The sequence below is a fragment of the Protomyctophum parallelum genome (genome assembly GCF_964188405.1).
Source record: "Protomyctophum parallelum genome assembly, chromosome: 14".
In the NCBI taxonomy this organism is placed as follows: Eukaryota; Metazoa; Chordata; class Actinopteri; order Myctophiformes; family Myctophidae; genus Protomyctophum; species Protomyctophum parallelum.
This window is the reverse complement of record NC_139709.1, coordinates 38,048,102-38,068,727: the sequence shown is the minus strand read 5'-3', so window position 1 is coordinate 38,068,727 and position 20,626 is coordinate 38,048,102. Positions and strand designations below refer to the sequence as shown.

Below are 20,626 nucleotides of genomic sequence, written 5' to 3'. Positions count from 1 at the left end.
GGGTCCGAAACGCTTAGGGGGTCGTCAGAGTTAGCCTACTACAGAAGCAAATTCAAAGGAAAAAACAAACAGCAGAGAGCACCGTTTTTGAGCGGTGCACACCACTCCAATGAACCATGTGTGTGTATGTCTTTTTGGAGACTGACCCATTGACCCCTGCAGATGATTGTGGTCAATAGGTCACCGTTGAGCAGCCGGGCCATTCACCCTTAGCAGTCAGCAAATTGGGATGGCCTTTGGGTCACACGCACACACACGCTCTCTCTAAGCTACGGGTCCTTGGCCAAAAAGACGTTGGCATTATGTTGGTTATAATGCCTCCATCGATGATGACGTGTTTTCATATAGTCATAGTAATAGTAATCTATAGTGGGTGACAATGTCACACGAAAATATTAAATGAACTACCTAGGTTCCATCCTAGAGGCAAATCTTTCCTGTGATAAAATGGCCACCAATGTAATAAAAAAAGTCAACCAAAGGAACAACATATTCCTGTACATGATCTCCTCACTGGTCAAAATAACACCTTGAAGACCTTATAACAGGAGCCCTCAACGTTTCTTCGACAATGCATGCACCTCATGGTACCACAGCATCTCAAAGGACCTTAAAACCAGGCTCCAGACTTCCCAAAACAAACTGGTCAGGTTACTACTTACTCTCAGAACCCACCTCACCCCTGTCCATTTTGATAGGCTGGAATGGCTTAGGGTTGACGACTATGCCACTAAACAGCTAAAATGTTCACTAAAATGTGAATCCCTAGACTCCTTCAAAACAGCTCTCAAAGTGGCGCCCACGGCCGCTGGTCTAGCGGTCCAGGCGCATGCCACAAATAGGCTCTGGCCTGAGCGAGTTGCGTGTTCGAGTCCCGTTCGTGATGACATTTGCTGCATGGCTCTCCCCATCTCTCTTTCCCTCCTTCCTATCTATCTTCACTTGAAATTATCAATAAATAGTACAGCAGATAATAGGAACGATCTTTCACTTGGTGATACAAGCGTGACATTTGTCATGAACCTTCCTTTGGGTCAACTCTTTAACTTTTTTAACCGAGCCATCCAAGAATCCAATATGGCGGTGCTATTTCAAGATGGCCGCCACATCTAATTGTTAGCCTATGTCTACATTTCTTACAAATTTTAGGAAAATTATAGATAGATAGATAGATAGATAGATAGATAGATAGATAGATAGATAGATAGATAGATAGATAGATAGATAGATAGATAGATAGATAGATAGTTTGTTTATATTTTATTTTTTTATTTTTTATTTTTTTTATATTCTTTATATTATTAACATGGTAATATGCTAGCATGCTAACATAGCATGCTAACATGATAATGCTAACATGCTAATTAGCATTAGAAAATGGTAGCATTAGCATGCTACCATTTTCAGTATGAAAACTAAAAATAATGACAAAAAAAAAATATATATATATATATAAAGAATAAAAAAAAATATATAAAAAAAAAATCCATTTATCTATCTATCTATAAATAATGGTGAAATCTTTCCTAAAATTTGTAAGAAATGTAGACATAGGCTAACATTTAGATGTGGCGGCCATCTTGAAATAGCATCGCCATATTGGATTCTTGGATGGCTCGGTTAAAAAAGTTAAAGAGGTGACCCAGAGGCATGTTCATGCCAAATTTCACGCTTGTATCACCAAGCGAACAACCGTTCCAATGATCTGCTATATTGCACGAATTTTGTGTGCGTGTGTACATCTGTAATCCACGTAACCCGAGAACCGTTCGCCCCACCGACTTCAAATTCGACACACACGTTCCACACACCCACAGGGAGTGCAGTGCCCGGTCTCGAGTCGGCCGCACCCATGGTTGTCCAGAACCGCCACAAAAGGCCTTTTTTATTTGGCGGCCATCTTGAAAAATGTCCGCCATATTGGATTTTTCGCTGGCTCGGTTAAAAAAGTTAAAGAGGTGACCCAGAGGCATGTTCATGCCAAATGTCACGCTTGTATCACCAAGTGAAAGGTTCTCTCACAATATGGCTGTTAGCCGCTGTACTAAAAGGCAGAAAAGCCAAAAACAAAAACAGCTCTCAAAGATCACACACAGGTACGGAAGACTGCAATTCAAAACTGTCTCGGCCCTGTAAAAAAGTCAAATTCTACAGTCTACACCCCATTTTGTCCATATAGGCTACAGTTTTTCCCTTAAAAGAAAAAAACTTTCTTTAACTAACTGTATTTCCTTTTATTTTCTGATGAATTGAAAATGGAGAACCCTGATGTAAAAAAGTTTTAATAGTGCACTGCTTTTGGTTCCATCCTCGCAGCAGTTTTTATATTGGCTTGTGCTTTCGTTTGAAATGTACGCATTCTACATACTGTGAATACATATTTCAATCAATCAATCAATCAATCAATCAATCAATCAATCAATCAATCAATCAATCAATCAATCAATCAATCAATATTGTTATGCTAGATCTGGTGCGTTCAAGTATGCAACAGCATTTAACGGCACACATACTTGCATGAGCACGTGACAATAGTAATACTTTTATTTTGAAACCCGCCTGAACATGGTCTAACCGGCAGATGTAACACACGGCTCGGTGACCTATTGAAGTCTGTTACCAACCGCGAGAACCGGCTCGGTTTTGCGATCACTCTTCAACTGTTCTACGGGTCACCAGCGGCAGCGTAACAGGCCACCAGTGTTACTTGTTCCTGGTCAGAGTTGTTGTGTGAGCTGAACGGGTTGCCGCTGGTTAGTGGCTAGCTGGCTAGCAGGGTTTTCGCTGGTCTTCACTGGCTTGGTTTGTATCGTTATAATGACGATGGGAGACTCCATCAGTGAAGAGCTGGAGGACCTGGTCCATTTCTGCGTGCAGGACCTGCCGTCCCGAGGATACGGCGTCATGGAGGAGATCCGACGTCAGGGCAAGCTGTGTGATGTCACTCTGAAGGTAAACAGAACACTGTCTGTCTGTGTGAGGCTATAGCTGCTAAGCTAACAAGCTAAGCAGTAGTGGTCTAGTAGTGGAAGATGTTTGACTCAAGTTAAATACTCAAGCAATACCACAATAACATACTCTGTTACAAGTGAAATGCCTGTGTTCAAAATGTTACTTGAGTGAATTAAAAGTACAAAAGTGCCACAAGTAAAAGTACTAAAATGTTTGAAAATAGCCTATGTGTAAAATAGAGAACATTGTTAATGTGTTTTCTTTTGTAATAATAATTAATATCTGCAAAGCATAATTGTAGTGGAGTAAAAGCACAATATTTGCCTCTGAGATATGGAGTTTGATTGATTGAAAATTTAATTTCACAGTATGCATTTTGATGAATTGAACAAGGTGGACGCTCTTGTAAACAAGTGTAATGCTTAATTTGGTCGTCCACTCACAGTTAACAGTCTTTGTATTGAGTTTGTGCTTGAAATGTACTGTAATTCTGCAAACTGTTAATACATATTTCAATCAATCAATCAAAAGCAGAATGGGTACAAAGCACAGTCAATACAAAAACTGTTACTTTGTGGACGATCCATTATAAAGCATTACACTTATTTATAACGGGTCCACCATTTTTAACTCATCAGAACATTTAGAGACGTACAAATATACACTTCTATTAAAATTATTCAGGAAATCATCATCAAGAAAGTAACAAAGGGGGATAAAAAACATGTACAGTTTGGGAAGAAAGGGGTGGGGCCGTGGGGGGGAGGGGGCCAGTTTCGAATTGCAGCCGTCCCTAGGTACTCTTCGAGAGTGGTTTTGAAGGAGACATGTCTTGATGGCTGTTGGTAGGGCGTTCCACATTATACTGGCATAGGAGCTAAATTAATTTAATCTTGTTTCTTGTTTGAGCCGAATCTGGGTTGCACTGCACTTGGATAGTTGAACTCCCTCTGGTGTTGTGATTGTGGACTTTGTTGACATTAAGGAAGTATTTAGACAGGTACATGGGTATCTTGGACTTGGTGGTGTAGCAGCGAATCTTGTAAACCAGACCAATTGCAAGATGCTGTACTCTGTCGTCAACCGTAAGCCATTCCAGCCTATCAAAATGGTCAGGGGTGATGTGTGTTCGGGGAGTGAGGCCAACTTTGCCAAGTAGTACGTTTGATTTGGGAAGGCTGGAGCCTTGTTTTAAGGGCCTTTGAGGGGCTGTGGTACCAAGAGGTGCATGCATAGTCAAAGACACTTTGTACAAGGGCTCCTGTTAGGGTCTTCTGTTTTTGTTGAAGTGAGGAGATCCTGTACAGGAATCTTGTTCTTTGGGTGACTTTTCTGATTATGTTGGTGGCCATTTTATCACCGGAAAGATTTGCCTCCAGGATTGAACCTAGATAGGTAATTTCATCTTTCCGTGTGTTCGTGTGTCACCCACTTTAACTGAGAAGCTGTCTGCCTTGCTGAGTTTACTATTTGATCCAAAGAGAATGGATTCAGTTTTTCCCAGGTGTAAAGAAAGTTTGTTATCAGCAAGCCAGGTGCAGATTCTACCGAGTTCAGAGCTGAGGACTTTTTCAACCTGAAGTTTGTTCCTGTCTGAGACCAGCAGTGCAGAGTCATCTGCAGTGGTGTCATGGTGTTTTTTTTTACTGGTAACAGTACACAGCGTTTTAATGACGCCACGTGCACGCACGGGCACACGTGCATGCATGTGCATGTGCATGTGCGCATCACAGAACAGCTGATATAGCCTGCCGCCCTGCCTATTGTTAAATAGTGTATGAGAGTTTTAGACACAACACTTAAAATAGTCAAACATCTTTACTGCATACTATAACGAAACTAAAAAGTGCGTTCTACGAGCATGACACCACTGGTCATCTGCGAACAGGAACAAGTTGCAGTCACAAGCTGATGCCATGTCATTTAAATAAATTGGGAACAGTAGTATGCTTCTTTGTAGAACGCCACAGCTCACTGGGGGGGACTATGTTATGTTCGCCTCCACCATCTGTTCTCTCTCCTCCAGGTAGGATTGCATCCAGATCACTGATGTGCTATCAAAGGTTCAAAACCAATTGCTTATTAATCAGTGTGGAGTGGTTTACAGTGTCGAAAGCCTTTTGGTTGATGTGGTTGCTCAAATAGAGTAGGCATGTGTCAGTGGAGTGGGATGTTCTGATTGGTATTCGTACATTTGTTTTTTTGATACTTTTTAACCTGTTCACCTGACTATTTTTTCCATCACTTTCGAGATGGAGCTAAGAATAGAAATAGGGCGGTAGTTTTCTCCCTTTCTTGTGCAGGGGGGTTACTTTGGCAAGTTTGAAATCTTGAGGGAACTGTCCATGTTTGATGGAGAGTTTATTATGTGGGTGATGATTGGAGCTATTCTTATAGAGATGTCAGAGTCACTGAGAAATTTGGAGGGAATATATTGCCATGGCCAGTGGCCTTGTTGGTTTGCAGGGCACTCCGTTTTTTAAGTACCTCATCATCAGTTGTTACCATTACTAGTTTAAAATCTTAGGTTTTTGTAGAAAGCTTTGATATGCTCTACAACACCAAAACGCCAAGATTAATCTTTTTTTCATACATTTTCATAGACTTGTTTGACAGCACTACACAAAGCTGATCATGTGTTGTGTATATTGTATAATCAATATTTTGTTTATCTACAAAATGATCTTTTCTATTGATATGTTGGATTCATGTTAATGTGTTTTCAGACATTTTAACCACTTAAACCCTCAATATTGTAAACTTCACGTTTGGCTTTGTACTTGGTCTGCTCCCCCCCCCCAAACCCCCCCCCCCCCCCAATCTGTATTGGGGTGGTTGTATTTTATCTCCCTGCTCTTCTATTGAGACATTTAGGCCCTCATTTATCAACCGTGCGTACGCCAAAATATGGGCGCACGCCGAAATTACCGACATTTTCGGCATTTAACATTTCCGGCAAAGCTTGAAATTGAACGTGACAACGGTCAAAACCCACGTCTACTCGTCAGCTGGCGTACGTTTAGTCCTCACCTGTTTTTCTGTCGTAGAACAGCGGAGCAGTATTGTTTGACCAGCTGAGAGGCTGTCACAGGCATTTAAACATATGTTTTCACTCCTAAAATGTTAATATAAAACGGTATGTGTATGTAAAAAACAAAAGAGAGATTTCCAACTTTACAAGTAATTAAAATCGCGCAATTAAAAACAATATAACATGTTTACAATGTATTAGTTTGTGCTTAATCAAACAGTGCTTTACTGGCCTTGTTATGCGAGCGCACTTGTGAGATGATTTTGGAGCGCATGCGGTGATGCGGCATATGTGATTATGATATTATTTATAATAATAATATAAATGGACTGCACGCCTTTATTTCCAAGTGACAATGACAAGCATACAGCTTGCCTATTTGTAGTAAGTACTAGCAGGCTATAGGCGTAAGGGGCTTAATCATTCACCATTTAAATAAGTGCTTTGACAGGTTTTGACAGTTTTGACAGTTCAGATAAAAGCGTGATCATTTTCGGGGGTCGCGGCGTGCGTCGCCAACACATACCAGCACACATGCAAGCAAGCCTTCATCCATATGTTTATGATTCGTTCATCAATGATCAAATCACTACATAAACGTTGATTATGACTGCCTTGACGACATGATAGCCTATCTCTCATGCAGGCATCACTGACACTCACCCACAGGACTTTAATATCACAGCAGTGCGCAGTATCACGCCTTCGCCCGTTCGCCGTGCACTGCGCACGAATGGGTAAAATTAATATAGGCCAGCCCAAACGTATTCCATTCATGGCGATGCGATGTTGATGTGTCATGTAGGTGCGTGCGTGCGTGGACATGACAGCAAGGCAAGCGAGGTGAGAGGGAAACAGACAGAGACAGGGTAGACCTACAACTTTATTTAATTCATGCAGGTGTTCGTTGTTTATTTATTTAACAACACACCAGTTAGTTGGGCTTGCAAGTTGCGTGTGCGTGCAGCGTGTGTGCGTCTGTGTGTGTGTGTGTGTGTGTGTGTGTGTGTGTAAGAGAGGGGGGTGAGGCGGGCAGAAAGGCACGGTAACCATGGTTTCCAGATCGTATAGCAGTGGTTCAGGTCGCAAAAACGAGGGCGAGGCTTGATTTCTTAGGGCGTGCCAGATCAAATTCAGCCGTGACATTTATTAACGTGAGAACGAAATTAAGGAAGGATCAGCTGTTTGCGATCACTTTATAAATGCCGTGGCGACGTGGGTGTACTACGAAACCTGCACTCGAATCTGTGGCAGATTTTACACTCGATTGATAAATGAGGGCCTTAGATCCTGTCAAAAGTCATGTCTCACCTACAGTAGATACAAAGACAGGATCTGACACGAATTTTGACCTGATGGTCAAATTTATCCCCTGAGTAAGGTAAAAAAATAAAGGTGTGTGTGTGTGTGTGTGTGTGTGTGTGTGTGTGTGTGTGTGTGTGTGTGTGTGTGTGTGTGTGTGTGTGTGTGTGTGTGTGTGTGTGTGTGTGTGTGTGTGTGTGTGTGTGTGTGTGTGTGTGTGTGTGTGTGTGTGTGTGTGTCAACTGAAAGCTGCATTATAATAAGCTGCACGGTTTATCTATTTGTGACATCACTGGGGATAATCTCCATAGCAACCTGTTGAATTATTACAAATACAACTGCTACACATTACGAGTACAACTGGTATACTTTACAAACCATGATCAAACAGTGTTGATTTTGACAGCACATTTTGATTTAGTTTTATTCATAGTCTTTTGACTAAAATGTCATTGAATTTTAGTCATCCGAGTCTAGTTGTAGTAGACTAAATAGTTGACTAAATCTACAGTTGATTGATAATGTATTTTGGCACGCCTTCAGGTGTCGTAATGCCAGAGTTTACACTTACATGCTAAAAAATAGCCGATCTACAAGCTTGCAGTGTGTTGTGAGCTTGTAGATCAGCTATTTTCAGAGTGCAAATGACTTGTCTTTTAGTTCTACTGGATCTCTTCTCCACTCGTCCCGCCCTAACATTTTCAGACTAGCTTTTATTTGTTGATGAAATTGTCAATATATTTATTTTTAGTCATCATAGCTTAGTTTTCATTTAGTTTTTATTCGGTTTTTGTCAGTGAATAAAGGTAGTCGACGAACATCCTTCATCGACTACCTCGATGAAATCAACAGTTGCACACATTTATAAAACATAGTTACCCCGCCACACACATGTAATGAGGGTCACATGTGTGGGAGGGTATTCTGTATGAAGGTGTGTAAAACACCACGTATCCTTTCCTTGAAGTGTGCTGTAAACACTGTGACAACTTAATTAGTGGAAAATTAGCCAGGGTCTGTATTAGTAGGGCTTTATAAGCTTTACGCTCAGCTGTCCGACAGCAGGAGTCGAACAGCTGAGAGGGAAACAGTGTAGGAGAGACAGACAGTAAGACAGCTGAGAGGGAAACAGTGTAGGAGAGACAGACAGTAAGACAGCTGATAGGGAAACGGTGTAGGAGACACAGACAGTAGTACAGCTGAATGGGAGACAGTAGGACAGCTAAGAGGGAGACAGACAGTAGGACAGCTGAGAGGGAGACAGACAGTAGGACAGCTGAGAGGGAGACAGACAGTAGGACAGCTGAGAGGGAGACAGACAGTAGGACAGCTGAATGGGAGACAGACAGTAGGACAGCTGAATGGGAGACAGACAGTAGGACAGCTGAGAGACAGACAGTAGGATAGCTGAGAGGGAGACAGTGTAGGAGAGACACAGTAGGACAGCTGAGAGGGAGACAGTGTAGGAGAGACACAGTAGGACAGCTGAGAGGGAGACGGTGTAGGAGAGACAGACAGTAGGACAGCTGAGTGGGAGACGGTGTAGGAGAGACAGACAGTAGGGTAGCTGAATGGGAGACAGACAGACAGTAGGACAGCTGAGAGGGAGACAGTATAGGAGAGACAGACAGTAGGACAGCTGAGAGAGAGACAGTGTAGGAGAGACAGAAGGTAGGAAAAGTTGAGAGAGACGGCGTAGATCTGCAAGCTCTGTGAGCCCTCATAAATTGGATATATATACTGTATATTCTTTTTGTATAAATAGGAGTTTTAAAGGATAAGCAGACAAATTATTTCGTTTTTGTATTGTAATGTTATTGTTGTGGAAGACTCCTATACATAATATCACACAGTTCCATAACACTATGTGTTTGTGTTGTAGGTTGGGGACCACAAGTTCAGCGCTCATAGGATTGTCCTGGCTGCTTCCATCCCGTATTTCCATGCAATGTTTACCACCGACATGATGGAGTCCAAACAAGATGAGATCATCATGCAGGGCATGGATCCTAGGTAAGATCTGACCCCAGATCAGCCAGTGTATACATACAGAGTCCCAAGTGGATAGAAACAGACTCCAGATCAGGGTTGACACTAAGGTCTCGGAGCCCAAAGGTCATCCCCACTTGCCCATTCTTTCCAAAATGGCTGCTGTGCATAGAGCCCATTGCCTGGGTGGCCTGTATGGAAGCACCGGCCCTGGCCAGTGAGTGACATAATGTTTGCTAACTGTCCACAGCACTTAACCTTTATCTGACCTCAGGTCAGTTGTAGATGTGTTTGGTGGTAAATAAAGCGTAAATAAACGTGTCTTGTCGTTCCACAGCGCCCTGGAGGCTCTCATTAACTTTGCGTACAACGGACACGTTGCCATCGACCAGCAGAACGTGCAGTCTCTCCTGGTCGGAGCCAGTTTTCTTCAGCTTCACAACGTTAAAGATGCCTGTTGTACGTTCCTACAGGACAGGTAACTCACTGCTACCACACGATGGATTCATTCATGTTCTCACATGCCACGAATGATTTCAGTCATTTAGATAGTCAAAGCTAGTGTTTCTTCTATGAATGCAATGTTGCACACAGCGAAAACTGCAAATCTAAATGCTCACAGTGTTGTGAGCTTGTAGATCTGCTATTTTCGGTTATTAGTTATTAATAAATAACGTGTGTGTGCAGGTCCTCCTTGAGTCCAAACGGTTGCAAGGAGTTAACGCTAAAACCGCCTTGACCCTTTGGTGTGGTTTGGGCCATTGAATTCCATGCGTTGAATCACTAGGGTCAACGTGGGTCAACGTGTGACATATCACACCGCAGGGACAACGCTAAAACTGTCTTGACCCTTTGGTGTGGTTAGGGCTTAAGAACTGCCTGGGAGTGTGTCAGTTAATACGTGTTAATACACACACATTAATACATGATGTGTGTGCAGGTTGCACCCTAAGAACTGCCTGGGAGTGTGTCAGTTAATACCTGTTAGTGTTAGTACACACACATTAATACATGATGTGTGTGCAGGTTGCACCCTAAGAACTGCCTGGGAGTGCGTCAGTTAATATACACACATTGATACATGATGTGTGCAGGTTGCACCCTAAGTACTGCCTGGGAGTGCGTCAGTTAATACACACACATTAATACATGATGTGTGTGCAGGTTGCACCCTAAGAACTGCCTGGGAGTGCGTCAGTTCGCCGAGACCATGATGTGCACCACGCTGTACGACTCGGCCAACCGCTTCATTCACCAGCACTTTGTGGACGTCAGCCAATCGGAAGAGTTCCTCAGTCTGAGGACGGACGAGGTGCTGGAGCTGGTGGGCTGCGACGAACTCAATGTGAAGGCTGAGGAACAGGTTGGTACCACTTAGTTGAACTCAATGTAAAGGCTGAGGAACAGGTTGGTACCACTTAGTTGAACTCAATGTGAAGGCTGAGGGACCGGTTGGTACCACTTAGTTGAACTCAATGTGAAGGCTGAGGAACAGGTTGGTACCACTTAGTTGAACTCAGTGTGAAGGCTGAGGAACAGGTTGGTACCACTTAGTTGAACTCAATGTGAAGGCTGAGGAACCGGTTGGTACCACTTAGATTAACTCAGTGTGAAGGCTGAGGAACAGGTTGGTACCACTTAGTTGAACTCAATGTGAAGGCTGAGGGACCGGTTGGTACCACTTAGATGAACTCAGTGTGAAGGCTGAGGAACAGGTTGGTACCACTTAGTTGAACTCAATGTGAAGGCTGAGGGACCGGTTGGTACCACTTAGTTGAACTCAGTGTGAAGGCTGAGGAACAGGTTGGTACCACTTAGTTGAACTCAGTGTGAAGGCTGAGGAACAGGTTGGTACCACTTAGAATCTAAGTGGTACCAACCTGTTCCTCAGCCTTCACACTGAGTTCATCTAAGTCTTAGATGAACTCAGTGTGAAGGCTGAGGGACTGGTTGGTACTGTATCACTCACTATTACTAGGTTCTCAACCTTTTCAGGCCATGCCCCAAACCCCTTTTTAAATAACTACTTTTAAAAAAAGAGAGAAAAGAAAACAGACCATTACTGCATCCGAATCAGTCAACAAACTACTATAAAAACTGGTGAGACATTGGACAAATTGTCAAATAATATGAGTCCGAGTCAAGACTGAGTGTGGGAGGGGGGGTCAAGTCCGAGTTGAGTCCGAGTCAAGACGAGAGGCCAGATTATTTCCCCCCTTTTTTCTCAGGTACAGAAAACACTGCGAGAGTGCAATGCAAATGGGATCCTCATAATATGGGTATAATATATTTATTTCAAGTGTGGGACCAAGACAGGACTGAGTCAATGAAAATGTGGACTCCAGACCAGTCAAACACTCGAGTACTACAACACTAGTCCCCCGTTCAAATAATGATTATTTTGGGGAGTCGCGCTGCGGTCTGAGAAGGTTGAGAACCACTGGGTTAATGTATTATCCTGTACTGTGTGTGGGTATTTCTTGGTATTTGAGGCAGTGAATGCTTTGTGTGTGTGTGTACTGTAATGTGTTATATGTGCGTGTGTTTTTCCAGGTATTTGAATCAGTATTATCGTGGGTTCGGCATCAACGAGACGAGCGTCAGTTTATTCTGCACGAGCTCCTGTCTAAGATCAGACTTCCTCTCTGTCGACCTCGTTTCCTGTCAGACCACGTCCAACAGGAAGACCTGATTCGCTGCTGTCATAAATGCAGGTGAATGAAGACGATTAGGATTATTTTAATATTCATTATTTAACAAACAAACAGAATGGGCGCACGCACGCCAATAGGGCATGGGTGCAAAGGCTAAAAAAATAGAATGTATTTATATGAGAAGTTTGTTTCATATTTTGCATCGTGTGACCTCTTTAATTTTTACAAGCTGAATTATGTAAACGTTAATGATGCTGGTGCAGCTGAATTAATACATCATTATTTTGAAAAATATTTAAAATTCAAACAAATTCAAATTGAGTGTGTGTGCACGCGTTACAGGGATCTGGTTGATGAAGCAAAAGATTTCCACCTGATGCCCGAACGAAGACCTCATCTAGCGTTGTTTAAAACCAGACAGAGATGCTGTACATCTATTAATGGACTGATCTACGCCGTGGGAGGACTCAACAGCTCTGGTACTACTATTACTACTAGTACTACTAGGCACATAATAGTCTAATCGCAATTATTTGAGATGATCACAATTCATTTTACATAATCGTCTGTTTCCATGTTGAAAAATGTCCATACATTTTCAAAATGTAAAAAAATAGCAGAAATACAAGGTTGCAACACATCATTTTGTGATGTGTTGTAAACTTGGAGATCAACTAATTCCATTAAATTCCACTAAATTGTTTGGAAAGAAGAAAATATTAAATGTGTGACTGATTTATTTGTATATTTATATTTTGTTTGCTATATCTGCTCTGTGCAATTTGTGATTTATGAAGCCTAAAAGACAAACAGAAATACAAATGGTAACGTTCCAATGTTCAATGCAAAAAACACAATTCAATCATTAATCGCATTTATTTGTGTGACAATTAATCGTCAACTTAAATTTGTAACTGTGACAGCCCTAACTACTACTACTATTACTGCTGCAGCTGCTGCTATGCATCAAACATTATGTGGAAATTAGAGATGCAGGTCCTTGATGTCACTTACAGTTTCAGTTTTTTTTTCTTCTCGTACATGACAGGCGATTCGTTAAACATAGTTGAAGTGTTTGATCCCTCCGGCAACTTCTGGGAGCGGTGTCAGCCAATGACGACGTCTCGGAGCCGGGTGGGCGTGGCTGTCATCAACGGGCTGCTGTATGCCATCGGTGGATACGACGGCCAATCGCGTCTCAGCACGGTGGAAGTATACAATCCAGAGACGGACAGTTGGACACGAGTTTCCAGTATGAACACGCAGCGCAGGTACTTGTCTGTTTGTCTGTCCAGCTGTCTGTCTGTCTATCTATCTCTAAAGGCTGCAGCATACTCCAGCCAATGTCCGAACACACACACACACACACACACACAGTTCTTCTACTTTTCAGAGAGCTCTTCCAGACCAAAAACATGCAGTTCTCGTTCGGTTGGAAAATGTTACAGTCCTGTCTGTCTGTCCAAAACAATAACCATGCGTTCCGTCCCAGCGCCATGGGAACGGCTGTGATTGACGGCCGTATCTACGTGTGCGGAGGCTACGATGGGAAGTCATCTCTGAGCTCTGTGGAATGGTATTCACCAGAGACAGACAGGTAAGACCTGTGTGTCTCCTACACTGTCCCTCAGCTGTCCTACTGTCTGTCTCTCCTACACTGCATGTCTTTCTGCTGTGCTACTGTCTGTCTCTCTCACTCAGCTGTCCTACTGTCTGTCTCTCCTACACTCTCTCTCTCAGCTGTTTAACTGTCTCTCTCCTTCACGGTCTGTCTCATCTGTCCTACTGTCTGTCTCTCCTACAGTGTCTCCCTCTCAGCTGTCCTGTCTGTCTCTCCTACATTGTGTCCCTCTCAGCTGTCCTACTGTCTGTCTCTCCTACACTCTCAGCTGTCTGTCTCCTACACTGTCTCCCTCTCTGCTGTCCTACTGTCTGTCCAATGTCGTTTCAGTTAAATTATTCTCCTTAAAACGTCTTATAACCCAAATTCCATTTGAATGTATTGTTGGCACATGGAGGGACTAGGCTCTGTGGGTTGTCTCCTGTCCGGGCCCCTCCTACGTCTCCCCCGAGTGGACCTGGTGAGACGTAGGAGTGGCCCGGACAGGAGACAACCCACAGAGCCTAGTCCCTCCATGTGCCAGAAGTGTACCTCCAAGCCCTGGCAGAGTAGTTCTGGAGTAGTTCCAACGGATTGTGTGCCCCTGGTTTTTCCCAAATGGGACTGATTGAGGGTAGCTACTGGGACGTAATTCGGGACTTGATCACTCCCGGCTGGGTCGCCTGAGTGAGGGGTATGATGTTGCGAGACCCGAAATCCCGTTGACCTCAGGATACATCACTGAGGATACATCCCAGGTGCATCCATGCGATGTTTTTTGTTATAGTTCTTCTATTTATAGTGACTCATAGAAATGGTTAGACTACTGTATGTGACAACCAGGTATAGTCTGGTGACCACCGGAGAGACAGGTGACAGCCGGAATGTAGACGGCAACCGGGTGAGCAGTATGGGTTAGCGCCCCAGCCTGTGTCCTCCGTGAGGATCCTCAGGATACATCACTGAGGATACGTCCCAGGTGCATCCATGCGATGTTTTTTGTTGTTGTTATTTATTAATGCATAATTAATGAGGTGTAATATTTATATTATTACTTTCAGATGGATGCTGGTAACGGAGATGAATGCCAGTCGCAGTGCCGCCGGGGTCACTGTGTTTGACGGGAGGATATTCGTCTCTGGCGGACATGATGGTCTACAGATCTTCAACACGGTATGCCTGTCTGTCTGTCTGTCTGTCTGTCTGTCTGTCGGTGCAACACTGTCCAAACAACCGTCCAAACAATGTGTCCAAACTGACATTTGCTGTGAACCCTGATGTCTAGAGACGCATTGCAACTTGACATGTTTTGAGCTTGTAATACAGGGGTTGACACTAACTGTACATTTTAACAGTGGGCGACAGCCAGACGAATTTTCCGGAAGTACATTATTTGTCTATGGGACCCGGCGACTACCGGGGATAGCAGGCTGATAGTCGAAAAGTGGGCGGAGTCGCCCGAAAAGATAAAAATAATTCATCTTTTTGGGCGATTAGGCGATGTGTCGGCCGATCCTCGCACGCTGTTAAAACGCACTGTAAGGTCTCAAAGGCACTTGCCCGTGGGGCAAGTACAGGTCATGTTCTACTTGTCCATGTCATGCCCACTTGCCCGAAAAGTAAACCCTCCGTTTTAAAATGATAGGTAAAATGTGAATTACCGTTCAATTTAACATTGTTTTTTGTTTACTTCCTGGAGCTGTGCAATAAATAAATCATATCTCATTTGTTATGCTAAATACCTACATAGCTATAAATATGGGTTCACACTTGTTTTATATTTTTAACAGTGAAAACAGCACCTTTAGGTAAAGGCTCTTATTTTACATTCCACAGAGAAGACTGTGTTTGTCTTTTTAGACAGATATCTCTTTTTTAGAGGGTTGTGTCCCCTCTCAAATGAGCACTTGCCCGGTTGGGCAACCTGAAAGCAGACTCCTACTGCATGTACGTTTTATTTACCTGCCAGGGGAAGGTGGGCAAGCCTTAGTAGTGGCAACGCTTGTTGTAGATTAGGTGTCAGTTGAAAGAGGCGTTGTCCCCCTTTTTGCCTTTGTTTTCCCCCCATATTATTATTGTTGTTTTAGTAACTTGTATGTTTCTCTGTCGAAAATGATTATACAACACTATTAGAAATTGAAAACTATTATTTCAATTTGGGCGAGTCCATTTGGATGTGTATTGTCTTTTGGCTTTGGAGACCGAACTAGGCATATTATAATTATAATTTGGATCGTATTCTGCAGGTACTGTACAGGCTGCTAGTAGCGCTGGCCCATCCACCATAGGGTGCAAACACACAGACAGTGGATTTATTTTGAGTGAGCAAAAGGATAGTGTGTGACGCAGCTGACCGCAGTGCAGCGGTGGTACACGGAGACTCGACACGAATCACGATACATTAAATACATTTATTAGATACTAACATTAACCTTGTGTTTCTGTGGAGAAGTTAACTTAAAGTCGACATGCTCTACCACCTTTGCATGAAAGGATTGCAGCACTGGTCAAATCCAACCACACTTGATTTGTGTTTGTTCGATATGCTGCTGTTTTCGCTACTGGCCTACACTCGTCTCCGACTCGCTTGAAGTTTGCATGCATACTACTGATCCAAGACCAGTGGGCGTATCCACCCCACACACTCATGTAGGTGGGGTGACGTCACCACAGCCGCTTGCATGCATGCACAGACACATTTCCTTGAGCGGTACTTCCACCAAAATCCAGCAACTTCCGCCCCAAAAAATGATACAGCGTAGGTCTTAACCAGCGTGGGTTTCACCTGACAAAAACGGTCAAGTCCGTTTAAGTAGTTAATGGAGGCTGCCCACGCAAAAACATTTTGACCTTTGGGCAGTACCACCTATCAACCTGTAGGTGTCGTCCCAGACCACATGATGCAAATGCCTCAATAGAGGAGCAGGCAGATCGAATACAATCCATTTATATTGTATTATTATTTTTTCACTTTTTGTTCACCCATTTTACCAGTGGTGGAAAAAGTACTCAATTGTTATACTTAAGTAAAATATCAATACTGTGATGTAGAAGTCTGGAATTTAAAATGTAATTGAGTAAAGTACAAAGGTTTTGGCCTCAAAATGTACTTAACTTGAAGTAAAAGTACTTAATGTCCCATTTCCAGTTTTCAGAGATGTATCAAAATCTTTTGAAAATTGCCGATTTTTTTTTTTCCAACCCTGTATTTAGGGTTGAAATGGGCAATATATGTTTTGTAATAATAATCAAAATCCACAAAGTTTTCAAATAAATGTAGTGTAGCAAAAGTACAATATTTGTCCCTGAGATGTTGTGGAGTAGAAGTAAAAGTATTGGAAATTGGAAACACAAGTAAAGTACAAATACCTCAATTGTTATTAAGTACATGTTAATTTCCACCACTGCCATCTACATGCCCAACATTGTGACACCAGGTTCAAAGTGGTTACAATTGTGACACGGCGTTGACTGCATAAATACCCATGTTGTCAAATAAGTAGAATTGTTGTGGCTTGACTGACCAATGACCAGGCTTTGACTGACCAATGACCAGGCTTTACTGACCAATGACCAGGCTTTGACTGACCAATGACCAGGCTTTGACTGACCAATGACCAGGCTTTGACTGACCAATGACCAGGCTTTGACTGACCAATGACCAGGCTTTGACTGACCAATGACCAGGCTTTGACTGACCAATGACCAGGCTTTGACTGACCAATGACCAGGCTTTTTAGTCTCGTCGGGACAAATACGATGATGGTCTTTTATTTATTTATTTATTTATTTATTTTTATCCCACGATTTTGCAACCCATTTTTTCACCCAGTGTCAATTATCTAATGTAATCCTGGGCGCTACAATTCCTCTGCCAACCTGGGGGGGGGGCAGTGGACTGACCTCATGCTGACCTCATGCTTCCTTCCAAGCTGCTTCTTTTCACCTGACAGGGGAGAGTTTCCCCGGCCGGACGTAGCGCGTGGAAGGAACACGTTATTGATGGTCGTTCATTGTCCTCTAGGTGGAGCACTACAACCACCACACGGAGCAGTGGCATCCCATCTCGGGGATGATCAACAAGCGTTGCCGGCACGGCGCCGCAGCGCTCGGCAGCCACCTGTACGTGGCTGGAGGCTACGACGGGTCAGGCTTCCTGAGCGGCGCCGAGGTCTACAGCTCGTTGGCCGGTCAGTGGAGCCACCTGGTTGCCATGAACACGCGGCGCAGCCGCGTGTCGCTGGTCGCCACCTCCGCCAGACTGTACGCCGTGGGCGGATACGACGGCCAATCCAACCTCAACTCCGTGGAGATGTACGACCCCGAGAGCCAATCGGCGAACCACTGGACGTTCATGGCGCCGATGGTGTGCCATGAGGGTGGGGTCGGGGTGGGGTGCATCCCCCTTAACCCCGCCTAAAACCCCCACGCCGCCCCCTCCTCCTTGACCCGTGAACCCGGGTCAAAGATCAAACGTGTTGTTTCGTTACGACAGTATACAGACTGGGAGAACAGATGTGTAGATCCATTTGATGTGTGGATTTATAGATCGAATAGGTACTACTGTCAACCCTGAGCCAGGAAGTACTGCACCATATGAGGTCAGAGGTCAAGCCTATGGGATTATGGGTTAAAAAGAAAAGTAAGTGAAAAGCTCAATGGGGATTGGCTGGCTGGTGCTCTGCAGTTTTATTATTGGCGGTTATTAATGCATCGAAGACTGTAAATTACCAAGTAATATATAAATAAAATAGATTTCATAACCTGCTATTGTATAATGACTGATTACTGAGTTACTATACCAGTAAGATTAACTATATTTGTAGTTATTTGGTAATGAGATGGAGAGTAGAAGTAATGCAGTTATCAAATGTGAAGTGGAATATTTTTTCATTGAGAACACAGCTTGGAGTGGATGATCCTGCTTACATCAACAATTAAAATGTGTTGTTTATAACAATTTTGGGGCAATACGCTCATTGAATATAATCTGTCGGGTGGAAACCTCAGATATGTCCAAAACTGTTACTTTTCAGGATTCACATTTAAAAGCATCAAGTAGCAGATCTACAAGCTCAAAACATGTCGCTTCACGTCACGTTTAGAACTTGTGGATCTGCTACTTTTTTGATGCTTTTGTGTGACGCTGTAATGTGATCAAATGGGGTATATACAACAAATATACATTTTCCGTTGGTACTATATTCATAAAGCTGGTCTAAACGTTGTCTCGCTGCAGAAGGTAGTCTAACAAATGTTGAGCCTACCTTCATGTAATCGGCTCACTAATGATCATTGAATTGCTGTCGGGCAGAAACCTCTTCTCTCCATATTCTAAAATGAATGCTCAACTTTTGCATTTTCTTTTCTTTTCTTTTTTTTACATTTTTATCCCACGATTTTGCAACCCATGTTTTTCACCCAGTGTCAATTATCTAATGTAATCCTGGGCACTACACTTCCTCTGCCAACCTGGGGGGCAGCTGAGTGACCTCATGCTTCCTTCTACGCATGAGGAGTCCAAGCTGCTTCTTTTCACCTGACAGGGTGAGTTTCCCCGGCCGGACGTAGCGCGTGGAAGGAACACGTTATTCTGACCAGTTCCTTTCCCCTCCATCAGGCACCCCGGCTGGCCAGGGGGAGGTAGTTTAGAGACCTTTTATGGACATAAATACAATTTATAAGATGGCACCATTGCTGTCTATATGGTCAGTCACCGTCAGTGTCTCTGAGAAATATTATATGGATATTAATTGAGAGTAGATGTCATTTGATTTGAGATAATCATCGTAATATTGTGATGGCGTAAGCTATCGACTCCTTGTTTCAATACTTGTGCCTTATTTTACAGTTTCAAGAAGTTTTGATATTTTTTATTCTCATAATACAATATTATCTCCACAACATCAATATGGAGTGTTTTATATCAACGTGATTATTAGAGTTTTGTCCAATTATCACCCTGCCCCTAAAGGAGTGGTGGAAAAAGTAGTCACATTTTTTACTTAAGTAAAAGTATCAATACTCTAATGTAGAAATACAGTATAAATCCGGAATTTAAAATATACTTGATTAAAAATGCAAAAGTATTCATATCAAAATGTACTTAATTTATTATTATGCAGAATGTCCCATTTTAAGTTTTAAAATGTATACAAATCTTTTGAAAATAGCAGATCTACAAGCTCACAATGAGTCCACCACTGCCCTAATTTCACCACATGCCCTGCAGGTATCTGGAAATACTTGTTAGGATGCACACCCTCCAACCAATCAGCTGTTAGGACAGTAACATGCTTGACCAATGAACAGTTTGTGATCACTGGTTATTGTGCTACATTACTGGTATATTACTTGGTAATTGATGTGTAATTAATAGCTTGTATTATGAGGATTGATTTATGAATGAAATCTTAATGATTAATTTTATACATGATTCAAATGGTTAAAAATATAAAGATGATCTTTTTCCAAATGAAATGAGGCGAAGAAATGTCAACCTTTTGATTGTTTTTCTCTGCAAATTACACTATCGCCTAATGAGGAGATTGTCTTTATTCAAATAATGCAGGCAATTGTGCTAAAATATGTAGACAGAAAAATGTGCTCCTCTTGAGTGGGAGGGGGGGGGGATAGCATTTTGACAACAGATGCAACTTTACCCATTTGTGTCAGGACTTCGTCAGACGTATTTCCCCTTGGAAATGATCTTCTCTGACCAATCACAACAAGTTTCTTTCACAGAATGTAGTTGTAGTTTCACAGATTTGTGAAGCGTTATATCCTTGTCCGGCACTAATGCCGGATTCCGGTATATCGTTTAGACACTCAACCGGCTAGGTCTTCCTGCAGTATTAAGGCCTTGCTTCTGCAACAGTGATATATGTAGAATTTGAATCCCTATGGGTGCGAGTGAAATTACTTTAGGCCCCTTGAGGTTTGGGGGCAAATTTGGGGTAGATTGAACACTGTGTTCATGATTTGGGGCAGCTTTTTCTTTCTTTTCTTTTAATGGGTCTATCCGGCAAATTTTGGAAGGTAATCATTGCCAATGCGATAGGAATGGAATCTGTGAAAAATCTGAATGATACTTGTTTA

The 20,626-nt window shown here is 42.8% G+C and overlaps 1 protein-coding gene across 1 annotated transcript; it reads left to right on the top strand.

The window, feature by feature from the left end:
• Positions 1 to 2,712: 2,712 nt before the first annotated feature.
• Positions 2,713 to 19,975, top strand: klhl18 (kelch-like family member 18). The gene is made up of 10 exons (XM_083782224.1): positions 2,713 to 2,952; positions 9,168 to 9,298; positions 9,612 to 9,752; positions 10,439 to 10,637; positions 11,828 to 11,988; positions 12,271 to 12,407; positions 12,977 to 13,199; positions 13,421 to 13,525; positions 14,590 to 14,701; positions 17,553 to 19,975. Exons 1-10 carry the CDS (start codon positions 2,818 to 2,820, stop codon positions 17,946 to 17,948), a joined length of 1,740 nt encoding a protein of 579 aa, XP_083638350.1. The 5' UTR covers positions 2,713 to 2,817; the 3' UTR covers positions 17,949 to 19,975.
• Positions 19,976 to 20,626: the final 651 nt, after the last annotated feature.

Bases quoted from the DNA above. Each gene is read 5' to 3' on its own strand.
- klhl18 (XM_083782224.1), top strand. From the start codon at position 2,818: ATGACGATGGGAGACTCCATCAGTGAAGAGCTGGAGGACCTGGTCCAT. The intron at 9,753-10,438 runs GTAACTCACTGC...ATGTGTGTGCAG, and splicing joins TGTACGTTCCTACAGGACAG to GTTGCACCCTAAGAACTGCC. The intron at 12,408-12,976 runs GTACTACTATTA...CGTACATGACAG, and splicing joins GGGAGGACTCAACAGCTCTG to GCGATTCGTTAAACATAGTT.